This window comes from Nerophis ophidion, linkage group LG28 (genome assembly GCF_033978795.1).
Source record: "Nerophis ophidion isolate RoL-2023_Sa linkage group LG28, RoL_Noph_v1.0, whole genome shotgun sequence".
NCBI lineage: Eukaryota > Metazoa > Chordata > Actinopteri > Syngnathiformes > Syngnathidae > Nerophis > Nerophis ophidion.
The window spans coordinates 25,566,475-25,587,686 of NC_084638.1; the positions used below are offsets into that span (position 1 = coordinate 25,566,475).

General features: G+C 38.4%; 2 protein-coding genes across 2 annotated transcripts in view; both read right to left on the minus strand.

Annotated features, from left to right (window-relative positions):
- Window positions 1-18,277, minus strand: part of LOC133544941 (potassium voltage-gated channel subfamily H member 6-like) — a 68,431-nt gene extending 50,154 nt beyond the window's left edge. Inside the window, exons 1-2 of the mRNA XM_061890188.1 lie at window positions 17,310-18,277; window positions 9,679-9,909 (exon numbers count right to left, since the gene is read on the minus strand). Coding sequence (XP_061746172.1) covers window positions 9,679-9,909; window positions 17,310-17,385 — 307 coding nt within the window. The 5' untranslated portion in view covers window positions 17,386-18,277. The remainder of the gene's footprint in view (window positions 1-9,678; window positions 9,910-17,309) is intronic.
- Window positions 18,278-18,689: 412 nt separating this feature from the next.
- LOC133545074 (choline transporter-like protein 5-A) overlaps window positions 18,690-21,212 on the minus strand; it is a 35,771-nt gene continuing 33,248 nt past the window's right edge. The window contains exon 21 of the mRNA XM_061890387.1: window positions 18,690-19,833. Within this exon, the coding sequence (XP_061746371.1) occupies window positions 19,736-19,833 (98 nt within the window). The 3' untranslated portion in view covers window positions 18,690-19,735. The remainder of the gene's footprint in view (window positions 19,834-21,212) is intronic.

The following is a 21,212-nucleotide window of genomic DNA, read 5'->3' on the forward strand; positions in this document are numbered from 1 at the left end:
TGCACATGACCTACCGTCTCTGCATTGTGCGCTTTAAAGCGGCCATCTTGAGACGGCAGCAGCGCAGCAGCATCAGCGCAACAGTTCTTTGAAGGCTCGTAAAATCAAAACCGAAGCAGTTAGAAAAGCTCTTTCGCCAACTTTTAATCAGAAGGGTTCAATCTCTCTCCTATACGAGTTTGAAGCCGACACAACAAACGCGCTCAGAGGAGATAATGTTTGAAAAAAGGTGACAGGTTTTTTACAAAACTTTTGTTTTGAAGGGGTAATTGCCAACTTCCTGTTGATTGTTGCTGAAGGATGTTAATGAATGAAATGTAGGTCTAAGTAAGACCTACATAGAGTTTTTTGTTTTATGTCTCTACAACATTCATACCGGAAGTTACAAGCAGTTTTGTATGTGTTTTCTTCCCAAGAGCAGCTTTGTCAGTGTTTTATTCCATGGGGGAGCTAGAGCGCAATTTTGAGTTTTGGAGTTTGTTTTTTTATTAGATCACAATTTTCACCGGTCCTGATGTGTGTGTCCAGTTTGGTGAGTTTTGACGCATTTTAAAGGGGTCAAATTACAGCTCAAAGAGGCAAAAATGACATTTTTTAGGAAACCTTTGTTTTGAAAGGTTTTTTTCCAACTTCCTGTTGATTTTTGCTGAAGGATGTAAGTGAATGAAATGTAGGTCTAAGTGAGACCTACATAGAAGTTTTTGTTTCATGTCTCCACGACATTCCAAACGGAAGTTACAAGCAGTTTTGTCTGTGTTTTCTTCCCAAGAGCAGTTTTGTCAGTGTTTTATTCCTAGGGGGCGCTAGAGCGCAATTTTGAGTTTTGGGGTTTGATTTTTTATTAGATCGCAATTTTCACAAGTCCTGATGTGTGTGTCGAGTTTGGTGAGTTTTGAAGGATTTTAAGGGGGTCAAATTACAGCTCAAAGAGGCAAAAATTACATTTTTTAGGAAACCTTTGTTTTGAAGGGTTTTTTCCAACTTCCTGTTGATTTTTGCTGAAGGAGGTCAGTGTATGAAATGTAGGTCTAAGCGAGACCTACATAGAAGATTTTGTTTCATGTCTCTACGACATTCCTAACGGACGTTACAAGCAGTTTTGTCTGTTTTTTCTTCCCAAGAGCAGTTTTGTCAGCGTTTTATTCCTAGGGGGCGCTAGAGCGCAATTTTGAGTTTTGGGGTTTGGTTTTTATTAAATCGCAATTTTCACCGGTCCTGATATGTGTGTCGAGTTTGGTGAGTTTTAAAGCATTTTAAGGGGGTCAAATTACAGCTCAAAGAGGCAAAATTGACATTTTTTAGGAAACTTTTGTTTTGAAGGGGTTTTTGCCAACTTCCTGTTGATTTTTGCTGAAGGATATCAGTGTACTAAATCTAGGTCGAAGTCAGACCTACATAGAAGATTTTATTTCATCTCTCTACGACATTCCTAACGGACGTTACAAGCAGTTTTGTCTGTGTTTTCTTCCCAAGAGCAGTTTTGTCAGTGTTTTTTTCCTAGGGGGCGCTAGAGCGCAATTTTGAGTTTTGGGGTTTGGTTTTTTATTAGATCCCAATTTTCACCGGTCCTGATGTGTGTGTCGAATTTGGTGAGTTTTGAAGCATTTTAAGGGGGTCAAATTACAGCTCAAAGAGGCAAAAATTACACTTTTTAGGAAACTTTTGTTTTGATATGGTTTTCTCCAACTTCCTGTTGATTTTTGCTGAAGGATGTCAGTGTATGAAATCTAGGTCTAAGTCAGACGTTCATAGAAAATTTTGTTTCATGTCTCTACAACATTCCTAGCGGACGTTACAAGCAGTTTTGTCTGTGTTTTCTTCCCAAGAGCAGTTTTGTCAGTGTTTTATTCCTAGGGGGCGCTAGAGCGCAATTTTGAGTTTTGGGGTTTGGTTTTTATTGAATCGCAATTTTCACCAGTCCTCATGTGTGTGTCGAGTTTGGTGAGTTTTAAAGCATTTTAAGGGGGTCAAATTACAGCTCAAAGAGGCAAAATTGACGTTTTTTAGGAAACTTTTGTTTTGAAGGGGTTTTTGCCAACTTCCTGTTGATTTTTGCTGAAGGACATAAGTGTATGAAATCTAGGTCTAAGTCAGACCTACATAGAAGATTTTATTTAATCTCTCTACGACATTCCTAACTGATGTTACAAGCAGTTTGGTCTGTGTTTTCTTCCCAAGAGCAGTTTTGTCAGTGTTTTATTCCTAGGGGGCGCTAGAGCGCAATTTTGAGTTTTGGGGTTTGGTTTTTTAATAGATCGCAATTTTCACCGGTCCTGATGTGTGTGTCGAGTTTGGTGAGTTTTAAAGCATTTTAAGGGGGTCAAATTACAGCTCAAAGAGGCAAAATTGACATTTTTTAGGAAACTTTTGTTTTGAAGGGGTTTTTGCCAACTTCCTGTTGATTTTTGCTGAAGGATATCAGTGTATGAAATCTAGGTCTAGGTCAGACCTACATAGAAGATTTTATTTCATCTCTCTACGACATTCCTAACGGACGTTACAAGCAGTTTTGTCTGTGTTTTATTCCTAGGGGGCGCTAGGGCGCAATTTTGAGTTTTGGGGTTTGGTTTTTTATTAGATTGCAATTTTCACCGGTCCTGATGTGTGTGTCGAGTTTAGTGAATTTTGAAGCATTTTAAGGGGGTCAAATTACAGCTCAAAGAGGCAAAAATTAAATTTTTTAGGAAACCTTCGTTTTGAAAGGTTTTTTTCCAACTTCCTGTTGATTTTTGCTGAAGGATGTAAATGAATGAAATGTAGGTCTAAGTGAGACCTACATAGACGTTTTTATTTCATGTCTCTACGACATTCCAAACGGACGTTACAAGCAGTTTTGTCTGTGTTTTCTTCCCAAGAGCAGTTTTGTATGTGTTTTATTCCTTGTGGGCGCTAGAGCGGAATTTTGAGTTTTGGAGTTTGTTTTTTTATTAGATCGCAATTTTCACCAGTCCTGATGTGTGTGTCCAGTTTGGTGAGTTTTGACGCATTTTAAGGGGGTCAAATTACAGCTCAAAGAGGCAAAATTGACATTTTTTAGTAAACTTTTGTTTTGAAGGGGTTTTTGCCAACTTCCTGTTGATTTTTGCTGAATGATATCAGTGTTTGAAATCTAGGTCTAAGTCAGACCTACATAGAAGATTTTATTTCATCTCTCTACGACATTCCTAACGGACGTTACAAGCAGTTTTGTCTGTGTTTTCTTCCCAAGAGCAGTTTTGTCAGTGTTTTATTCCTAGGGGGCGCCAGAGCGCAATTTTGAGTTTTGGAGTTTGGTTTTTTAATAGATCACAATTTTCACCGGTCCTGATGTGTGTGTCGAGTTTGGTGAGTTTTAAAGCATTTTAAGGGGGTCAAATTACAGCTCAAAGAGGCAAAATTGACATTTTTTAGGAAACTTTTGTTTTGAAGGGGTTTTTGCCAACTTCCTGTTGATTTTTGCTGAAGGAGGTCAGTGTATTAAATCTAGGTCGAAGTCAGACCTACATAGAAGATTTTATTTCATCTCTCTACGACATTCCTAACGGACGTTACAAGCAGTTTTGTCTGTGTTTTCTTCCCAAGAGCAGTTTTGTCAGTGTTTTATTCCTAGGGGGCGCCAGAGCGCAATTTTAAGTTTTGGGGTTTGTTTTTTTTATTAAATCGCAATTTTCACCGGTCCTGATGTGTGTGTTGAGTTTGGTGAGTTTTGAAGCATTTTAAGGGGGTCAAATTACAGCTCAAAGAGGCAAAATTGACATTTTTTAGGAAACTTTTGTTTTGAAGGGGTTTTTGCCAACTTCCTGTTGATTTTTGCTGAAGGACATAAGTGTATGAAATCTAGGTCTAAGTCAGACCTACATAGAAGATTTTATTCCATCTCTCTACGACATTCCTAACGGACGTTACAAGCAGTTTTGTCTGTATTTTCTTCCCAAGAGCAGTTTTGTCAGTGTTTTATTCCTAGGGGGCGCCAGAGCGCTATTTTGAGTTTTGGGGTTTGTTTTTTTATTAGATCGCAATTTTCACCGGTCCTGATGTGTGTGTCGAGTTTGGTGAGTTTTAAAGCATTTTAAGGGGGTCAAATTACAGCTCAAAGAGGCAAAAAGGACATTTTTTAGGAAACCTTTGTTTTAAAAGGTTTTTTTCCAACTTCCTGTTGATTTTTGCTGAAGGATGTAAATCAATGAAATGTAGGTCTAAGTGAGACCTACATAGACGTTTTTTGTTTCATGTCTCTACGACATTCCAAATGGACGTTACAAGCAGTTTTGTCTGTGTTTTCTTCCCAAGAGCAGTTTTGTATGTGTTTTATTCCTTGTGGGCGCTAGAGCGGAATTTTGAGTTTTGGAGTTTGGTTTTTTATTAGATTGCAATTTTCACCAGTCCTGATGTGTGTGTCCAGTTTGGTGAGTTTTAAAGCATTTTAAGGGGGTCAAATTACAGCTCAAAGAGGCAAAATTGACATTTTTTAGGAAACTTTTGTTTTGAAGGGTTTTTTGCCAACTTCCTGTTGATTTTTGCGGAAGGATATCAGTGTATGAAATCTAGGTCTAAGACAGACCTACATAGAAGATTTTATTTAATCTCTCTACGACATTCCTAACAGACGTTACAAGCAGTTTTGTCTGTGTTTTCTTCCCAAGAGCAGTTTTGTCAGTGTTTTTTTCCTAGGGGGCGCCAGAGCGCAATTTTGAGTTTTGGGGTTTGTTTTTTATTAGATCGCAATTTTCACCGGTCCTGATGTGTGTGTCGAGTTTGGTGAGTTTTAAAGCATTTTAAGGGGGTCAAATTACAGCTCAAAGAGGCAAAAATGACATTTTTTAGGAAAGTTTCGTTTTGATAGGGTTTTTGCCAACTTCCTGTTGATTTTTGCTGAAGGATGTCAGTGTATGAAATGTAGGTCTAAGTCAGACCTACATAGAAGATTTTGTTTCATGTCTCTACAACATTCCTAACTGAAGTTACAAGCAGTTTTGTCTGTTTTTTTCCTAGGGGGCGCTAGAGCGTAATTTTGAGTTTTGTTTTTTTTAATTAGATCATAATTTTCACCAGTCCTGATGTGTGTGTCAAATTTGGTAAGATTTGAAGCATTTTAAGAGGGTCAAATTACAGCTCAAAGAAAACGGATACGGATGTATGTCAAAATGCCAAATATGGGCGCGGAAATTCGGGCGATGTCTGGAATAAAAACTCTGCATGCCGGTGAAGATGGTGTCGGGTTAATAAATGTGGTGAGCAAATAAATGCCTTCTGACTCCCAACATGTCACACAATGTCGTCTAATTGCGGGAGAGCAACAGCCTTTGTTTGAAATTCATCCTCTCACTTCCTGTGGTGACCTTGCTCGCCTCGTTATTGCAGGCTCCTCTTTGCCCTGCGCGTAATTCCCGTGTATTAAGTGTGTGTGTGTGTGTGTGTTTGTGTGTGTGTGTGTGTGTGATTGTGTGTGTGTGTGTGTGTGTGTTTGTGTTTGTGTGTGTGTGCGCGCGCGAGATCCAGGGAGGATTAAGGTGTGTTGATGCTCGGCACAGACGCACCAGGGGCCTCATGTATTAAAAGTAAGAGAGATTTCCCACCAGAAATTGGCCACAATTGAAAATCCCGATGTATCCAAGCACGTTTTTTTATTGTATTCAGAAGTGTCCAACCACGCCCCCACCTTTAGAATATGCAAATCATATATTTATATATATTGCATTTCTGGGTGTTGTTGATAAATGGCTGTGGCTTTGCATAGTGGAGCTTAAACTTGCACTTACAGATGTAGCGACTAACTTTGGGTACTGACGGTTGTTTCCTGAAGTGTTCCTGAGCCCATGTGGTGATATCCTTTACACACTGAAGTGGCTTTTTAATGCAGTACCGCCCGAGGGGTCCTAGGTCACAGGCATTTAATGATTTCTCCAGATTCTCCGAACCTTTTGATGATATTACGGACCTTAGATGGTGAAATCCCTAAATTCCTTGCAATAGCTGGTTGGGAAATGTTGTTCTTAAACAATTTGCCCATGCATTTGTTGACAAAGTGGTGACCCTCGCCCCGTCCTGTTTTCACACCCAATCACGACGCCCACCCGTTCCCAATTTGCCCGTTCACCTGCGGGATGTTCCAAATAAGTGTTCGATGAGCATTCCTCAACTTTCTCGCTCTTTCTTGCCACTCGTGCCAACTTTTTTTTGAAACATGTTGCAGGCATCACATTCCAAATGAGTTAATATTTTCCAAAAGTAATACCATTAAATCAAAAGTGCTGAGTCAGCTACGTCTGTCGCAATCCGATAATCGTCCATGTTGTTTGCTCTTCGACCCGCCTCCCCCGGTCCCCGGGCGAAAGCAATAAAAGGGATGGAAGACAACAAAATAGCAATAACACAAAAAGTGGACGTCAGGCTGAGGTATGAAATATTCATCGTAAGTTTATTACTCTTCCAAAGTACGGGTGTGGCAGGACTGCACTGATCCTCAGAACCGGGTGCGTGCCTTTGGTCTTCACGAATATGCCATACTCGGCCGATTAAATTAATTCTGATATGCTGATCACTGCGATATAGGGAGTAGATGCAAATACAATCAAATATAATGCCGGCAGCATTTCTGGGTGTTGTTGATAATTGGCTGTGGCTTTGCATAGTAGAGGTTTAGCTTGCACTTACAGATGTAGTGCCGTGTTTCTTGACCATAGAGCCAAAAAACGAGCTCAGCCGTGGTCCGCACTCCGTTGTAATACCTTTTTTCCACCACCTGTGGCATTAATGGCGACATTAAACAAGTTGAATAAAAACACAACGTATTTGTCCGGTATCTAAGTTAAAGCTAGACCCGGTCATCGTTTAGTTCCAGACCTGCACGTCGGCCGGGTTCCCTTCCTACCTCTGCGCCTCCTTCCCCGGTGCCGATGACAATCCACGCTGGTGTAATAAAATCGAGACTGTGAACAAACTACAACAAAGAAAAAAGGACAGGCGGGTGCAGGGGCGAAGGTTCATCGGAGTAAGGGGGCGTTTGCATCTATTAACTGCGCCTACGGAAACAAGCTGTTTTGAGAGGCCGTAAAAAAGGAGCTCGGAGATGGTCTGTCGAACATCCATCTTCTTCCACTTATCCGAGGTAGGGTCACGGGGGAAGCAGCCTAAGCAGGGGATCCCAGACTTCCCTCTCCCCACCCACTTGGTCCAGCTACTCCCGGGGGATCCCGAGGCGTTTCCAGGCCAGGCGGGAGTCATAGTCGTCCCAACGTGTCCTAAGTCTTCCCCGTGGTCTCCTACCGGTCCGGCGTGCCATCCTGACCACCACCTCATGTGGCTCCTCTCCATAGCGGCTTTACTTGGAGCTCCTCCCGGATGACAGAGCTCCTCACCCTGTCTCTAAGGGAGAGACCCGGCACCCGGCGGGGGAAACTAATTTTGTCTGCTTGTACACGTGATTTTGTCCTTTTGGTCATGACCCAAAGCTCATGACCATAGGGGAGGAAAGTAACGTAGACCGACCGGTAAATTGCCTTCCGGCTCAGCTCCTTCTTCACCAGAAGATCGTCGAAAATGGATGGATGGAATCCCATCTTTTTTATGTAGGTGTTCCCATTACAGAAACAACTGCAGGGGTGTCCAAACTACAGCCACAAGGGCCAAGTGGGGCCTGCCGGCGTCTTTAATCTGGCCCACGAGACGGCAGCAGTTCAATAAACAATTTGACCGGGAGCGGTGTATCCGTATCGTACATAATCATCCGGGCGTCTGATTGCTGCCTTTTCGTCACCGTCTGGTGGATAACAAAAGTAACTCTGCCATATACTTATATGACCCAATCCAAACAACCTTCCCTAGTCACGGTGCAGGGAAAAAAACGATTCTAAAATGTCCCAGTCCTGGCGTGTTTGTGGCAATCTAAATCAACATTTTCTGAACCGAATTATTAGATTAGGATAAAGAGGGTCGACAGACGGCTGGGCGGCTGCGGTGAGACGGACCTGGTATCGGTCCATCGTAGAGAGAATCAAAGGAAAGACATTGAGGAAGTAAAAGGCAAAGTAGGGACGAGGAACAACCTCTTGCGCAAACTTGAAAACTCGTCACAAGGTGCTGATGCTTCCACGGTGCGGTCTACTGCTCTTGCACCATGCTACTCTGCCGTCCTGTCCGGGAGAAATCATCCCATGCCGATAAGATTGGCACTGTCCTCCATGACAGCTGCAGGTGCATTATGGTATGCCACAAACCGGCAAATGTGGACAGCCTCCACCTGGGATCCGAAGTCTGTAGCCAAGCAGGAACTGAACGCAAGAGGCAAGTTGAGGGCACCCGCCACCGCTGTGACTCCGACGAGCTAGCCCAAAGTTTGCCTGATGTCCAGGAAAGGCTTTTTCTCCACCCAGTCCAGCCACCATCCCAGAAATCTGCAACCAACAGGCTGGCAGGGTGGCAGGAAAAACGTAACATTCAGCAATGATACCGTACCACAACCAACCAAGGAACAACCAACACCCGGTCATACGGTAAAGCTAAATGGAAGTCGCTGGACAGACCTTGCGTGGGCTTGGGCAGCTGCAAGACCAACATGGAGGAACGGGGCAATGCTGATGCAACTAAACCCAAACCAAGAAACAACTAACACCCGGTCGTACGGTAAATCTACATTGAAGACGTAGAAGTCGCTGGACAGACCTTGCATCGGCATGGGCCGCTGCAAGACCAACATGGGGGAATGGGGCGATGCTGATGCAACAGACCAAAACCAAGGAACAACTAACACCCGGTCATACGGTAAATCTACATGGAAGACGTGGAAGTCGCTGGACAGACTTTGCACGGGCGTGGGTGGCTGCAAGACCAACATGGGGGGAATGGGGAAATGCTGATGCAACAGACCCAATCCAGGGAATAACTAACACCCGGTCATACGGTAAATCTATATGAAAGACGTGGAAGTCGCTGGACAGACCTTGCACGGGCTTGGGCCACTGCAAGACCAACATTGGAGAATGGGGCGATGCTGATGCAACAGACCTAAACCAAGGAACAACTAACACCCGGTCGTACGGTAAAGCTACATGGAAGACGTGGAAGTCGCTGGACAGACCTTGCACAAGCTTGGGTCGCTGCAAGACCACAATGGAGGAATGGGGCAATGCTGATACATTAGACCCAAACCAAGGAACAACTAACACCCGGTCGTACGGTAAATCTACATGGAAGACGTGGAAGTCGCTGGACAGACCTTGCAGGTGCGTGGGTGGCTACAAGACCAACATGGGGGGAATGGGGCGATGCTGATGCAACAGACCCAGCCTGTAAGTGTGGAACATCCGAGCAACCTATGCAGAAGATGCCCACTCCTGGATGACCAATGCGGATTTGGAGGATCTAATGCCTGCCTATGAGACTGCTCTCCACTGGCCAAACATATGTCGCCCATGGATTACGGACAGGAAAGAGCCGGAAGTCAAAGTTTTCAATCCACCAGTGGATCTATCTCCTCACCTGTGGTCATGAGCTTGACGGAAAAGACAAGATCATGGGCACAAGCGGAATTAGTTTCCTCCGCCCGGTGGCAGGGGCTCTCCCGTAGAGACAGAAGCTGTCATTCAGGAGTTCGAATCCCGTTGACTTTAACTACCTTGCTTGTTTCAGAGGTCAGAACCATGATTCAAACTCAGACCGCTCATTTCATTGGTGAGTAGTTCCGATGAAGAATCGGTGTACCTTCCTTGGTGTAGAGAGTAATCTCCACCTTCCTCTCCTCGGCACCCAGGAGAGCTTTGGTCATCTGCGCCACTGCCGGCCTGTTGGTGAGGGGCCCGTACAGGAAGCTACAGGTGCACGGCTTCTGCATCACCTCAGCCCGGGTGTAGCCGCAGAGGCCGCAGAAGGCGTCGTTGCAGAAGATGATGGCGCAGTTCTCCACCTGTGCATTGGCGATGATGAACTTGCGGTCTGCGGAGGCAAGGAACGTTACACTGTCCCACAGATCCAGGAAAAAAGACCCTCTACAGCAGGGCTGTGACACTCTGTTTTACAATTATTTATATTAATGTGTAGCAGCCTCGGTACACCATTCTCGTTTTTGATTGTTATATTTTTTATTTACAGAATAATGGATAGCCCATAGCTCCGCCCCCGTCCTTCACCTGTGCCCCTCCCCCACTAGTGTGAAAATCTCCCCAATTTGGTTCCAATCTTTTGAACTTAGGTCTAAGTATGATAGGTTCCGAGTTCCTAACAGTTTTGTGGTTTTTTTATTGTATTACTGTGTAATTAATGTGTTATTAATTATAGCTACACCCCCGTACCCCCACCCCCACCCATGTTAAAATCTCCTGGAACTGGTCGCATTAAAAATTTACTACATTTGCGGTGCTAATTATTTACTAATGTTATTAATATGTAATTAACATGTTATTGATCATACCTACAACCCACTCTCCGCCCACAGAATTATGTCAACATCACCCGAAACTTGTCCAATTTTCTGTGCCACTTTTGTGCTGAAAAATGTTTAATTTGTGCGGGTTTTTTCAAAATTATTAAGGTTTTTATGTTATTAATGTGTTATTGATCATATCTACAACCCACCCACCAAACACAAAATTATGTCAACATCACCCCGAACTTGTTCAAATTGTTTGTGCTACATTTGTGCTGCCATAAGTTTAGTTTGAGTTGGTATGTTTTTAAGGTATTAGGTTTTCATGTTATTAATGTGTAATTAATGTGTTATTCATCATACCAACAACCCACTCTCCACCCACGGAATTATGTCAACATCACTCCAATTTTGTCCAATTTGTTTGTGCCACATTTGTGCGGCAAAAAGTTTATTTTGCTTCGTTATGTTTTGAAGTTATTAGTCATTTTTATGTTGTTAATGTGTAATTAATGTATTCATGGTCATACCTCCACCCCCCCTCCACCCACACAATTGTGACAACATCACCCCAAACTAGTCAAATTCGTTTGTGCTACATTTGTGCTGCATAACGTTTCGTTTGTGTCATTGTTTTTTTAAAGTTAAATGTTATTAATGTGTAATTAATGTGTTATTGATCATTCCTACATCCCACTCTCCACCCACAGAATTATGTCAACATCACCCCAAACTTTGACCAATTTGTTTTTGCTAAATTTGAGCTGAAACAAGTTTAGTTTGTCATTATATCTTTAAGCAATTAAGGTTTTTATGTTTTTAATGAGTAAGTAATGTGTTATTGATCATACTTACAACCCACTCCCCTCCCACAGAATTATGTCAACATCACCCCAAACTTGTTCAAATCATTTTTGCTACATTTGTACTGCAAAAGGTTCAGTTTGCGTCCTTATGTTTTTTAAGATATTAAGGTTTTTATGTTATTAATATGTAATTAATGTGTTATTGATCATACCTACAACCCACCCACCAAACACAAAATTATGTCAAAATCACCCCAAACTTGTCCAATTTGTTTGTGCTACATTTGTGCTACAAAAAGTTCAGTTTGTGTTCTTTATATTTTTAAGTTTTTAGTATTTTTTATGTCATTAATGTGTAATTAATGTGTTATTGATTATAACTACAACCCACCCACCAAACACAAAATGATGTCAACATCACCCCAAACTTGAAAACTAGTTTGTGCAACATTTGTGCTGCAAAATGTTTAGTTTGTGTCGTTAGGTTTTGAGGTTATGAAGGTTTTTATGTTATTAATGTGTAATTATTGTGTTATTGATCATACCTACAACCCACTCCCCACCCCCAGAATCATGTCAACATCACCCCAAACTTAAACAATTGTTTGTGCTACATTTGTGCTGCAAAACGTTTAGTTTGTCTTTATATATTTAAGTAATTAAGGTTTTTATTTTATAAATGTGTAATTAATGTGTTGTTGATCATACCTACAACCCACCCACCAAACACAAAATTATGTCAACATCACCCCAAACTTGTCCAATTTGTTTGTGCTACATTTGTGCTACAACAAGTTCAGTTTGTGTTCTTTATATTTTTAAGTTATTAGCATTTTTATGTCATTAATATGTAATTAATGTGTTATTGATCATAACTACAACCCACCCACCAAACACAAAATTATGTCAACATCACCCCAACTTGAAAACTAGTTTGTGCTACATTTGTGCTGCAAAATGTTTAGTTTGTGTCATTAGGTTTTGAGGTTATGAAGGTTTTTATGTTATTAATGTGTAGTTATTGTGTTATTGATCATACCTACAACCCACTCCCCACCCACAGAATCATGTCAACATCACCCCAAACTTGTCCAATTTGTTTTTGCTACATTTGTGCTGAGACCAGTTTAGTTTGTCATTGTATCTTTAAGCAATTAAGGTTTTTATGTTATTAATGTGTAATTAATGGGTTATTCATCATACCTACAACCCATTCTCCGCCCACAGAATTATGTCAACATCACCCCAAACTTGTTCAAATCGTTTTTGCTACATTTGTGCTGCAAAAAGTTCAGTTTTTCTCGTTATGTTTTTAAGATATTAAGGTTTGTATGTTATTAATGTGTAATTATTGTGTTATTGATCATACCTACAACCCACTCCCCACCTACAGAATCATGTCAACATCACCCCAAACTTGTCCAATTTGTTTGTGCTACATTTGTGCTGCAAAATGTTTAGTTTGGGTCGTTAAGTTTTGAAGTTTTTAAGGTTTTTATGTTATTAATGTGTAATTAATGTGTTATTGATCATACCTACAACCCATTCCCCACCCACACAATTATGTCAACATCACCCCAAATTTGTTCAAATCGTTTTTGCTACATTTGTGCTGCAAAAAGTTCAGTTTTTTTCGTTATGTTTTTAAGATATTAAGGTTTGTATGTTATTAATGTGTAATTATTGTGTTATTGATCATACCTACAACCCACCCACCAAACACAACATTATGTCAACATCACCCCAAATTTGTTCAAATCGTTTTTGCAACATTTGTGCTGCAAAAAGTTCATTTTTTTTCGTTATGTTTTTGAGATATTAAGGTTTGTATGTTATTAATGTGTAATTATTGTGTTATTGATCATACCTACAACCCACTCACCAAACACAACATTATGTCAACATCACCCCAAACATGTCCAATTTGTTTGTGCTACATTTGTGCTGCAAAATGTTTAGTTTGGGTCGTTAAGTTTTGAAGTTTTTATGTTATTAATGTGTTATTGATCATACCTACAACCCATTCCCCACCCACATAATTACGTCAACATCCCCCCAAACTTGTCAATTTTGTTTTTGGCTACATTTGTGCTGAGACAAGTTTAGTTTGTCATTTTATCTTTAAAGTAATTAAGGTTTTTATGTTATTATTGTGTAATCAATGTGTTATTGATCATACCTACAACCAACTCCACACCCATAGAATTATGTCAACATCACCCCAAATTTGTTCAAATCGTTTTTGCTACATTTGTGCTGCAAAAAGTTCAGTTTTTCTCGTTATGTTTTTAAGATATTAAGGTTTGTATGTTATTAATGTGTAATTTCTGTGTTATTGATCATAACTACAACCCACTCCCCACCCACAGAATAATGTCAACATCACCCCAAACTTGTCCAATTTGTTTTTGCTACATTTGTGCTGAGACAAGTTTAGTTTGTCATTATATCTTTAAGCAATTAAGGTTTTTATGTTATTATTGTGTTATTAATGTGTTATTGAGCAGACCAACAACCCACTCTCCAACCACAGAATTACATCAACAACACCCCAAACGTGTCCAATTTGTTTTTGCTACATTTGTGCAGAGACAAGTTTAGTTTGTCATTTTATCTTTAAAGTAATTAAGGTTTTTATGTTATTATGTGAAATTAACGCGTTCTTAATCATACCTACAAACCTCCCTTCCCCCCGACCCACAAACTTTGTCAAAATGAACCCCGAACTCTTCCAATTAGTTTGTGCTACATTTGTGCTTTAAAAAGTTTAGCTTGTGCCGTTATGTTTTTAAGTTCTTAAGATTTTTATGTTATTAATGTGTAATTAATGTGTTATTGATCATACCTACAACCCACCCACCAAACACAAAATTATGTCAACATCACCCCAAACTTGTCCAATTTGTTTGTGCTACATTTGTGCTGCAAAATGCTTAGTTTGTGTCATTAAGTTTTGAGGTTATTAAGGTTTTTATGTTATTAATGTGTAATTAATATGTTATTGATCATACCTACAACCCACTCTCCACCCTCAGAATTATGTCAACATCACCCCAAACTTGTCCATTTTGTTTTTGGCTACATTTGTGCTGAAACAAGTTTAGTCTGTCATTATATCTTTAAGCAGTTAAGGTTTTTATGTTATTATTGTGTAATTAATGTGTTATTGATCATACCAACACCCACTCTCCAACCACAGAATTACATCAACAACACCCCAAACTTGTCCAATTTGTTTTTGCTACACTTGTGCTGAGACAAGTTTAGTTTGTCATTTTATCTTTAAAGTAATTAAGGTTTTTATGTTATTATTGTGTAATTAATGTGTTATTGATCATACCAATAACACACTCTCCAACCATAGAATTACATCAACAACAACCCCAAATTTGTCCAATTTGTTTTTGCTACATTTGTGCTGAGACAAGTTTAGTTTGTCATTATATCTTTAAGTTATTAAGGTTTTTATGTTATTAATGTGTAATTAATGTGTTATTGATCATACCTACAACCCACCCACCAAACACAAAATTATGTCAACATCACCCCAAACTTGTCCAATTTGTTTGTGCTACATTTGTGCTGCAAAATGCTTAGTTTGTGTCATTAAGTTTTGAGGTTATTAAGGTTTTTATGTTATTAATGTGTAATTAATATGTTATTGATCATACCTACAACCCACTCTCCACCCTCAGAATTATGTCAACAACACCCCAAACTTGTCCATTTTGTTTTTGGTTACATTTGTGCTGAAACAAGTTTAGTCTGTCATTATATCTTTAAGCAGTTAAGGTTTGTATGTTATTATTGTGTAATTAATGTGTTATTGATCATACCAACACCCACTCTCCAACCACAGAATTACATCAACAACACCCCAAACTTGTCCAATTTGTTTTTGCTACACTTGTGCTGAGACAAGTTTAGTTTGTCATTTTATCTTTAAAGTAATTAAGGTTTTAATGTTATTATTGTGTAATTAATGTGTTATTGATCATACCAACAACACACTCTCCAACCATAGAATTACATCAACAACAACCCCAAATTTGTCCAATTTGTTTTTGCTACATTTGTGCTGAGACAAGTTTAGTTTGTCATTATATCTTTAAGTTATTAAGGTTTTTATGTTATTAATGTGTAATTAATGTGTTATTGATCATACCTACAACCCACCCACCAAACACAAAATGATGTCAACATCGCCCCAAACTTGTTCAATTTGTTTGTGCTACATTTGTGCTGCAAAATGTTTAGTTTGTGTCATTAAGTTTTGCGGTTATTAAGGTTTTTATGTTATTAATGTGTAATTAATGTGTTATTGATCATACCTACAACCCACTCTCCACCCTCAGAATTATGTCAACAACACCCCAAACTTGTCCATTTTGTTTTTGGCTACATTTGTGCTGAAACAAGTTTAGTCTGTCATTATATCTTTAAGCAGTTAAGGTTTGTATGTTATTATTGTGTAAGTAATGTGTTATTGATCATACCAACACCCACTCTCCAACCACAGAATTACATCAACAACACCCCAAACTTGTCCAATTTGTTTTTGCTACACTTGTGCTGAGACATGTTTAGTTTGTCATTTTATCTTTAAAGTAATTAAGGTTTTTATGTTATTATTGTGTAATTAATGTGTTATTGATCATACCAACAACACACTCTCCAACCATAGAATTACATCAACAACAACCCCAAATTTGTCCAATATGTTTTTGCTACATTTGTGCTGAGACAAGTTTAGTTTGTCATTATATCTCTAAGTTATTAAGGTTTTTATGTTATTAATGTGTAATTAATGTGTTATTGATCATACCTACAACCCACTCTCCACCCTCAGAATTATGTCAACAACACCCCAAACTTGTTCATTTTGTTTTTGGCTACATTTGTGCTGAAACAAGTTTAGTCTGTCATTATATCTTTAAGCAGTTAAGGTTTGTATGTTATTATTGTTTAATTAATGTGTTATTGATCATACCAACACCCACTCTCCAACCACAGAATTACATCAACAACACCCCAAACTTGTCCAATTTGTTTTTGCTACACTTGTGCTGAGACAAGTTTAGTTTGTCATTTTATCTTTAAAGTAATTAAGGTTTTTATGTTATTATTGTGTAATTAATGTGTTATTGATCATACCAACAACACACTCTCCAACCATAGAATTACATCAACAACAACCCCAAATTTGTCCAATTTTTTTTTGCTACATTTGTGCTGAGACAAGTTTAGTTTGTCATTATATCTTTAAGTTATTAAGGTTTTTATGTTATTAATGTGTAATTAATGTGTTATTGATCATACCTACAACCCACCCACCAAACACAAAATGATGTCAACATCGCCCCAAACTTGTCCAATTTGTTTGTGCTACATTTGTGCTGCAAAATGTTTAGTTTGTGTCATTAAGTTTTGAGGTTATTAAGGTTTTTATGTTATTAATGTGTAATTAATGTGTTATTGATCATACCTACAACCCACTCTCCACCCTCAGAATTATGTCAACAACACCCCAAACTTGTCCATTTTGTTTTTGGCTACATTTGTGCTGAAACAAGTTTAGTCTGTCATTATATCTTTAAGCAGTTAAGGTTTGTATGTTATTATTGTTTAATTAATGTGTTATTGATCATACCAACACCCTTTCTCCAACCACAGAATTACATCAACAACACCCCAAACTTGTCCAATTTGTTTTTGCTACATTTGTGCTTTAAAAAGTTTAGCTTGTGCCGTTACGTTTTTAAGTACTTAAGATTTTTATGTTATTAATGAGTAATTAACGTGTTATTAATGCGTAAAAGATCATCCCTGCAACCCACGCTTTGTCAAAATGACTTCAAACGTGTCCCGATAATTTTTTTCTGGATTGTGCCGCACAGAAAGTGTTGTTTTTATATAAATGCTGACATAGTTGTGATGAATAACAGGTTAATTGCATGTTAATAAGGCATTATATTTGAGATAATAGTGCTAGCACAATTTGGGATCTTCGACAACAATTTAACTTACTTTTACGGGACTTCCTGGTTACTCTCCCGCCAAAAACCCCGACAACCAATCACAGATCTTCTTCGTCTTCTCGTGATCCGATTGGTACATAAAAAACAAAAACTTCCAGAAAGCGGCGAGAAGTTGTGGGTACTCACTCTGGCCCTCGAACTTGCGGATGATGGTGTCCAGGAAGGTGTTCTGCGTCGCCACGTGGCCGCGCCGCACCGGCATGGCGCCGACTTCTCCGCTCCGGCAGCAGAAAATATATATATTTTTTAATCAAATATTTCCAGCCGATGTTTGCAAACGATGCGTTCAAGAAGGTCGGAGGATTTGTCGTCTGCCGCTCACGACCCCTCCGACCCGCGCCTCGGCGTGGACACGCCCACTTTCACGCGATTGGTCCACTTCCGCCCAGCAGCCAAAGTCATGTAAAAAGTCAATATCCAACAACAAAATACAACAAATGACGTGATTATAAACATAAATACCTCACTGAAAAATTGTAAGATATTTCAAGGTTGAAAGTAAAAATATTATTTTGTTGATTAACACATGTAAACAAACTCATTTTCGTAAAAAAATAATAATACAAAAATAAAAACAGTGCCACATGTGGAAGAACGTCAACATTGTCCCACAGTGCCCCCCGGTGGAGGAATTGACTTACTACACAAAACAAACTTTAAGATCACAATGTTTTCTTTTTTTGTGTTTTATTTTTGTGTATCGCACACTAAAGTCAATTAATGTGATTTTCATTTTTTAAAGGATTTTAACTCATAAAAACTGTGGTTTTTATGAGTTATTCCCCCAAATGGCAGCTGTTTTTAACCATTAAAACTTTACCAGATTTTTATTTTTTTGGTGTGGATATTAACTCATAAAAACCGTGTGTCAGCACCACTGTAAACGTTTTTGATACCATCAGGTGTGTCGACACCTGTATGAGACTTTCCCGAGGTATTCCCCCAAATGGCAGCTGTTTCTAACCATTAAAACTTTGCAAGATTTTTTTTTTGTGAGGATATTAACTCATAAAAACCGTGTGTCATCACCACTGTTAAAGTATACGATACCATCAGGTGTGTCGTCACCTGTATGAGACTCTCCCGGGGTATTCCCCCAAATGGCAGCTGTTTTTAACCATTAAAACTTTACCAGATTTTTATTTTTTTGGTGTGGATATTAACTCATAAAAACCGTGTGTCAGCACCACTGTAAACGTTTTTGATACCATCAGGTGTGTCGACACCTGTATGAGACTTTCCCGAGGTATTCCCCCAAATGGCAGCTGTTTCTAACCATTAAAACTTTGCAAGATTTTTTTTTTGTGAGGATATTAACTCATAAAAACCGTGTGTCATCACCACTGTTAAAGTATACGATACCATCAGGTGTGTCGTCACCTGTATGAGACTCTCCCGGGGTATTCCCCCAAATGGCAGCTGTTTTTAACCATTAAAACTTTACCAGATTTTTATTTTTTTGGTGTGGATATTAACTCATAAAAACCGTGTGTCAGCACCACTGTAAACGTTTTTGATACCATCAGGTGTGTCGACACCTGTATGAGACTTTCCCGAGGTATTCCCCCAAATGGCAGCTGTTTCTAACCATTAAAACTTTGCAAGATTTTTTTTTTGTGAGGATATTAACTCATAAAAACCGTGTGTCATCACCACTGTTAAAGTATACGATACCATCAGGTGTGTCGTCACCTGTATGAGACTCTCCCGGGGTATTCCCCCAAATGGCAGCTGTTTTTAACCATTAAAACTTTGCCAGATTTTTTTATTTTTTTGTGTGTGGATATTAACTCATAAAAACCGCGTGTCACCAAGACTGTAAAAGTATACGATACCATCAGATGTATCGTCACCTGTATGAGACTCTCCCGGGGTATTCCCCCAAATAGCAGATATTATCCATTTAATCTTTGCGAGATTTTTTTTTTTTTTTTTTGTGTGGATATTAACTCATAAAAACCGTGTGTCACCACCACTGTAAACGTTTTTGATACCATCAGGTGTGTCGACACCTGTATGAGACTCTCCCGGGGTACTAGTGATTTAGGGCTATATAAGTAAACATTGATTGATTGATTGATTGATATTCCCCCAAATGGCAGCTGTTTTTAACCATTAAAACTTTGCAAGATGCTTTAAAAGTGTCAGATATTACAGTTTAAAAGTGTTTTAATGCATTTCTTCAATCAATTTATAGACACAATCTAGGAAAATAATTCAAAAATCAGAACTTTTTAAAAAAGTTGATATTTTTAATCGATTAAGGATCGTTCAAAATAAAAATCGCGACAAGCCCTAAGACATATATTTATGTGACTGTCACATCGTCATGTTGGCGTCGTATTACAAAAGTTTTTATTGCTGCACATACTTCTAAACAGTCTCAAAAAATAGTCCTTAGCTTGTTGTCCATGATTCAGTCCCGCCTGGGCTACGGATCGAAACCGCAAGTTAACTTTGTGCACGTCCCTTGGTCCGGGTGCTGGTACCTCTTGAGAGAGGAGGAGTGTCCCCCCCCCAGGATTCTCCATCGTGGTTGGGGCTCATGCTTTTCAGTGGGACCGCCGGGATTTTTCCAGAATCCTGTGCAAGTCTGGGGACGTGAGGTAAGGCTTTTCTGCGCTCCCGTCATTCCTCTCCAGGTCGTCACCTGAGGGGAATTTACAAGAAGGTTAGCATTTTTTATAAACAATGACTGTTTAAAAAAAAAAAAAAAAAAAAAAAATCACACTAAAGGTCTCAGGGACCCAAAAGGGTCCCAGTGTTAAAAACGTAATTATTCTTTTATTTATTTATTTTTTTTTTACTTTTAACACTTCGGATCTATCTGTTGAGATAATGTTGAAAACGAAAAGCCTTCTTTATCTAACAAAACAGTTTTGTTTTTCATGGCGAAAACAAAATAAGCAATATTTGTCCCCCAACATTTTTAAATTAGGAAATTTAATAAGAAATGCTTGGAGCCTAAAAATTTGAAATATTCATAACAACATTGATAAGAATTAATTATTGTTTTTATTGAAACAATGACGGTTAAAATAATAATAACATAAAAACATTCAAATAAAAATAAAAATAAAAATCACACTAAAGGTCTCAGGGACCCAAAAGTGTTAAAAATGTATTTTTTTCTAAAATTTTTTCATTACTTTTAACAGTTCGGATACAACTGTTCAGATAAAATGACAATGAAAAGTCCTCTTTATCAAACAAAACTGTTTTTTTTATGGCGAGAACAAAATATGCAATATTTTTCCCCCAAAATGTTTACATTTGATATGAAATGTTTAAAGCCTAAATATGTCAAAAATTAATTAAAACATTGATAATAAATAATTATAATTATTTCTTTTTTTATTTTAACAATGATGTTAAAAAAATAAAAAATCATACTAAAGGTCTCAAGGACCAAAAAGGGTCTGAGATATTTTTGTCCCACAAAACTGTTTTTTTATGGCAAAAACCAAATATGCAATACATCTCCACCAACATTTTTAAATTCGAAAATTTGATATGAAATGCTTGAAGCCTAAATATGTCAAATATTCATAACAACATTGATAGTAATTAATTGTTTTTTTAAATTATGATGGTAAAAATAGAACATATTTTTAAAAATCACACTAAAGGTCAATATTTCTCCCCCAAAATGTTTAAATTTGAAAATTTGATATGAAATGTTTAAAGCCTAAATATGTCAAAAATTCATTAAAACATTGCTAATAAATAATTATAATTATTTCTTTTTTTTTTTTTAACAACGATGTTAAAAAAAAAAAAAAACTCATACTAAAGGTCTCAAGGACCAAAAAGGGTCCCAGTGTTAACATTTTTATTTATTTTTTTTGTTTTATACTTTTAGCACGTTGGAGCTATCTGTTGAGATAAAGTTGAAAATGAAATGCAATTTTTGTCCCACAAAACTCTGTTTTTTTATGGCAAAAACAAAATATGCAATAAATCTCCACCAACATTTTTAAATGAGAAATGTTGATATGAAATGCTTGAAGCCTAAATATGTCAAATAGT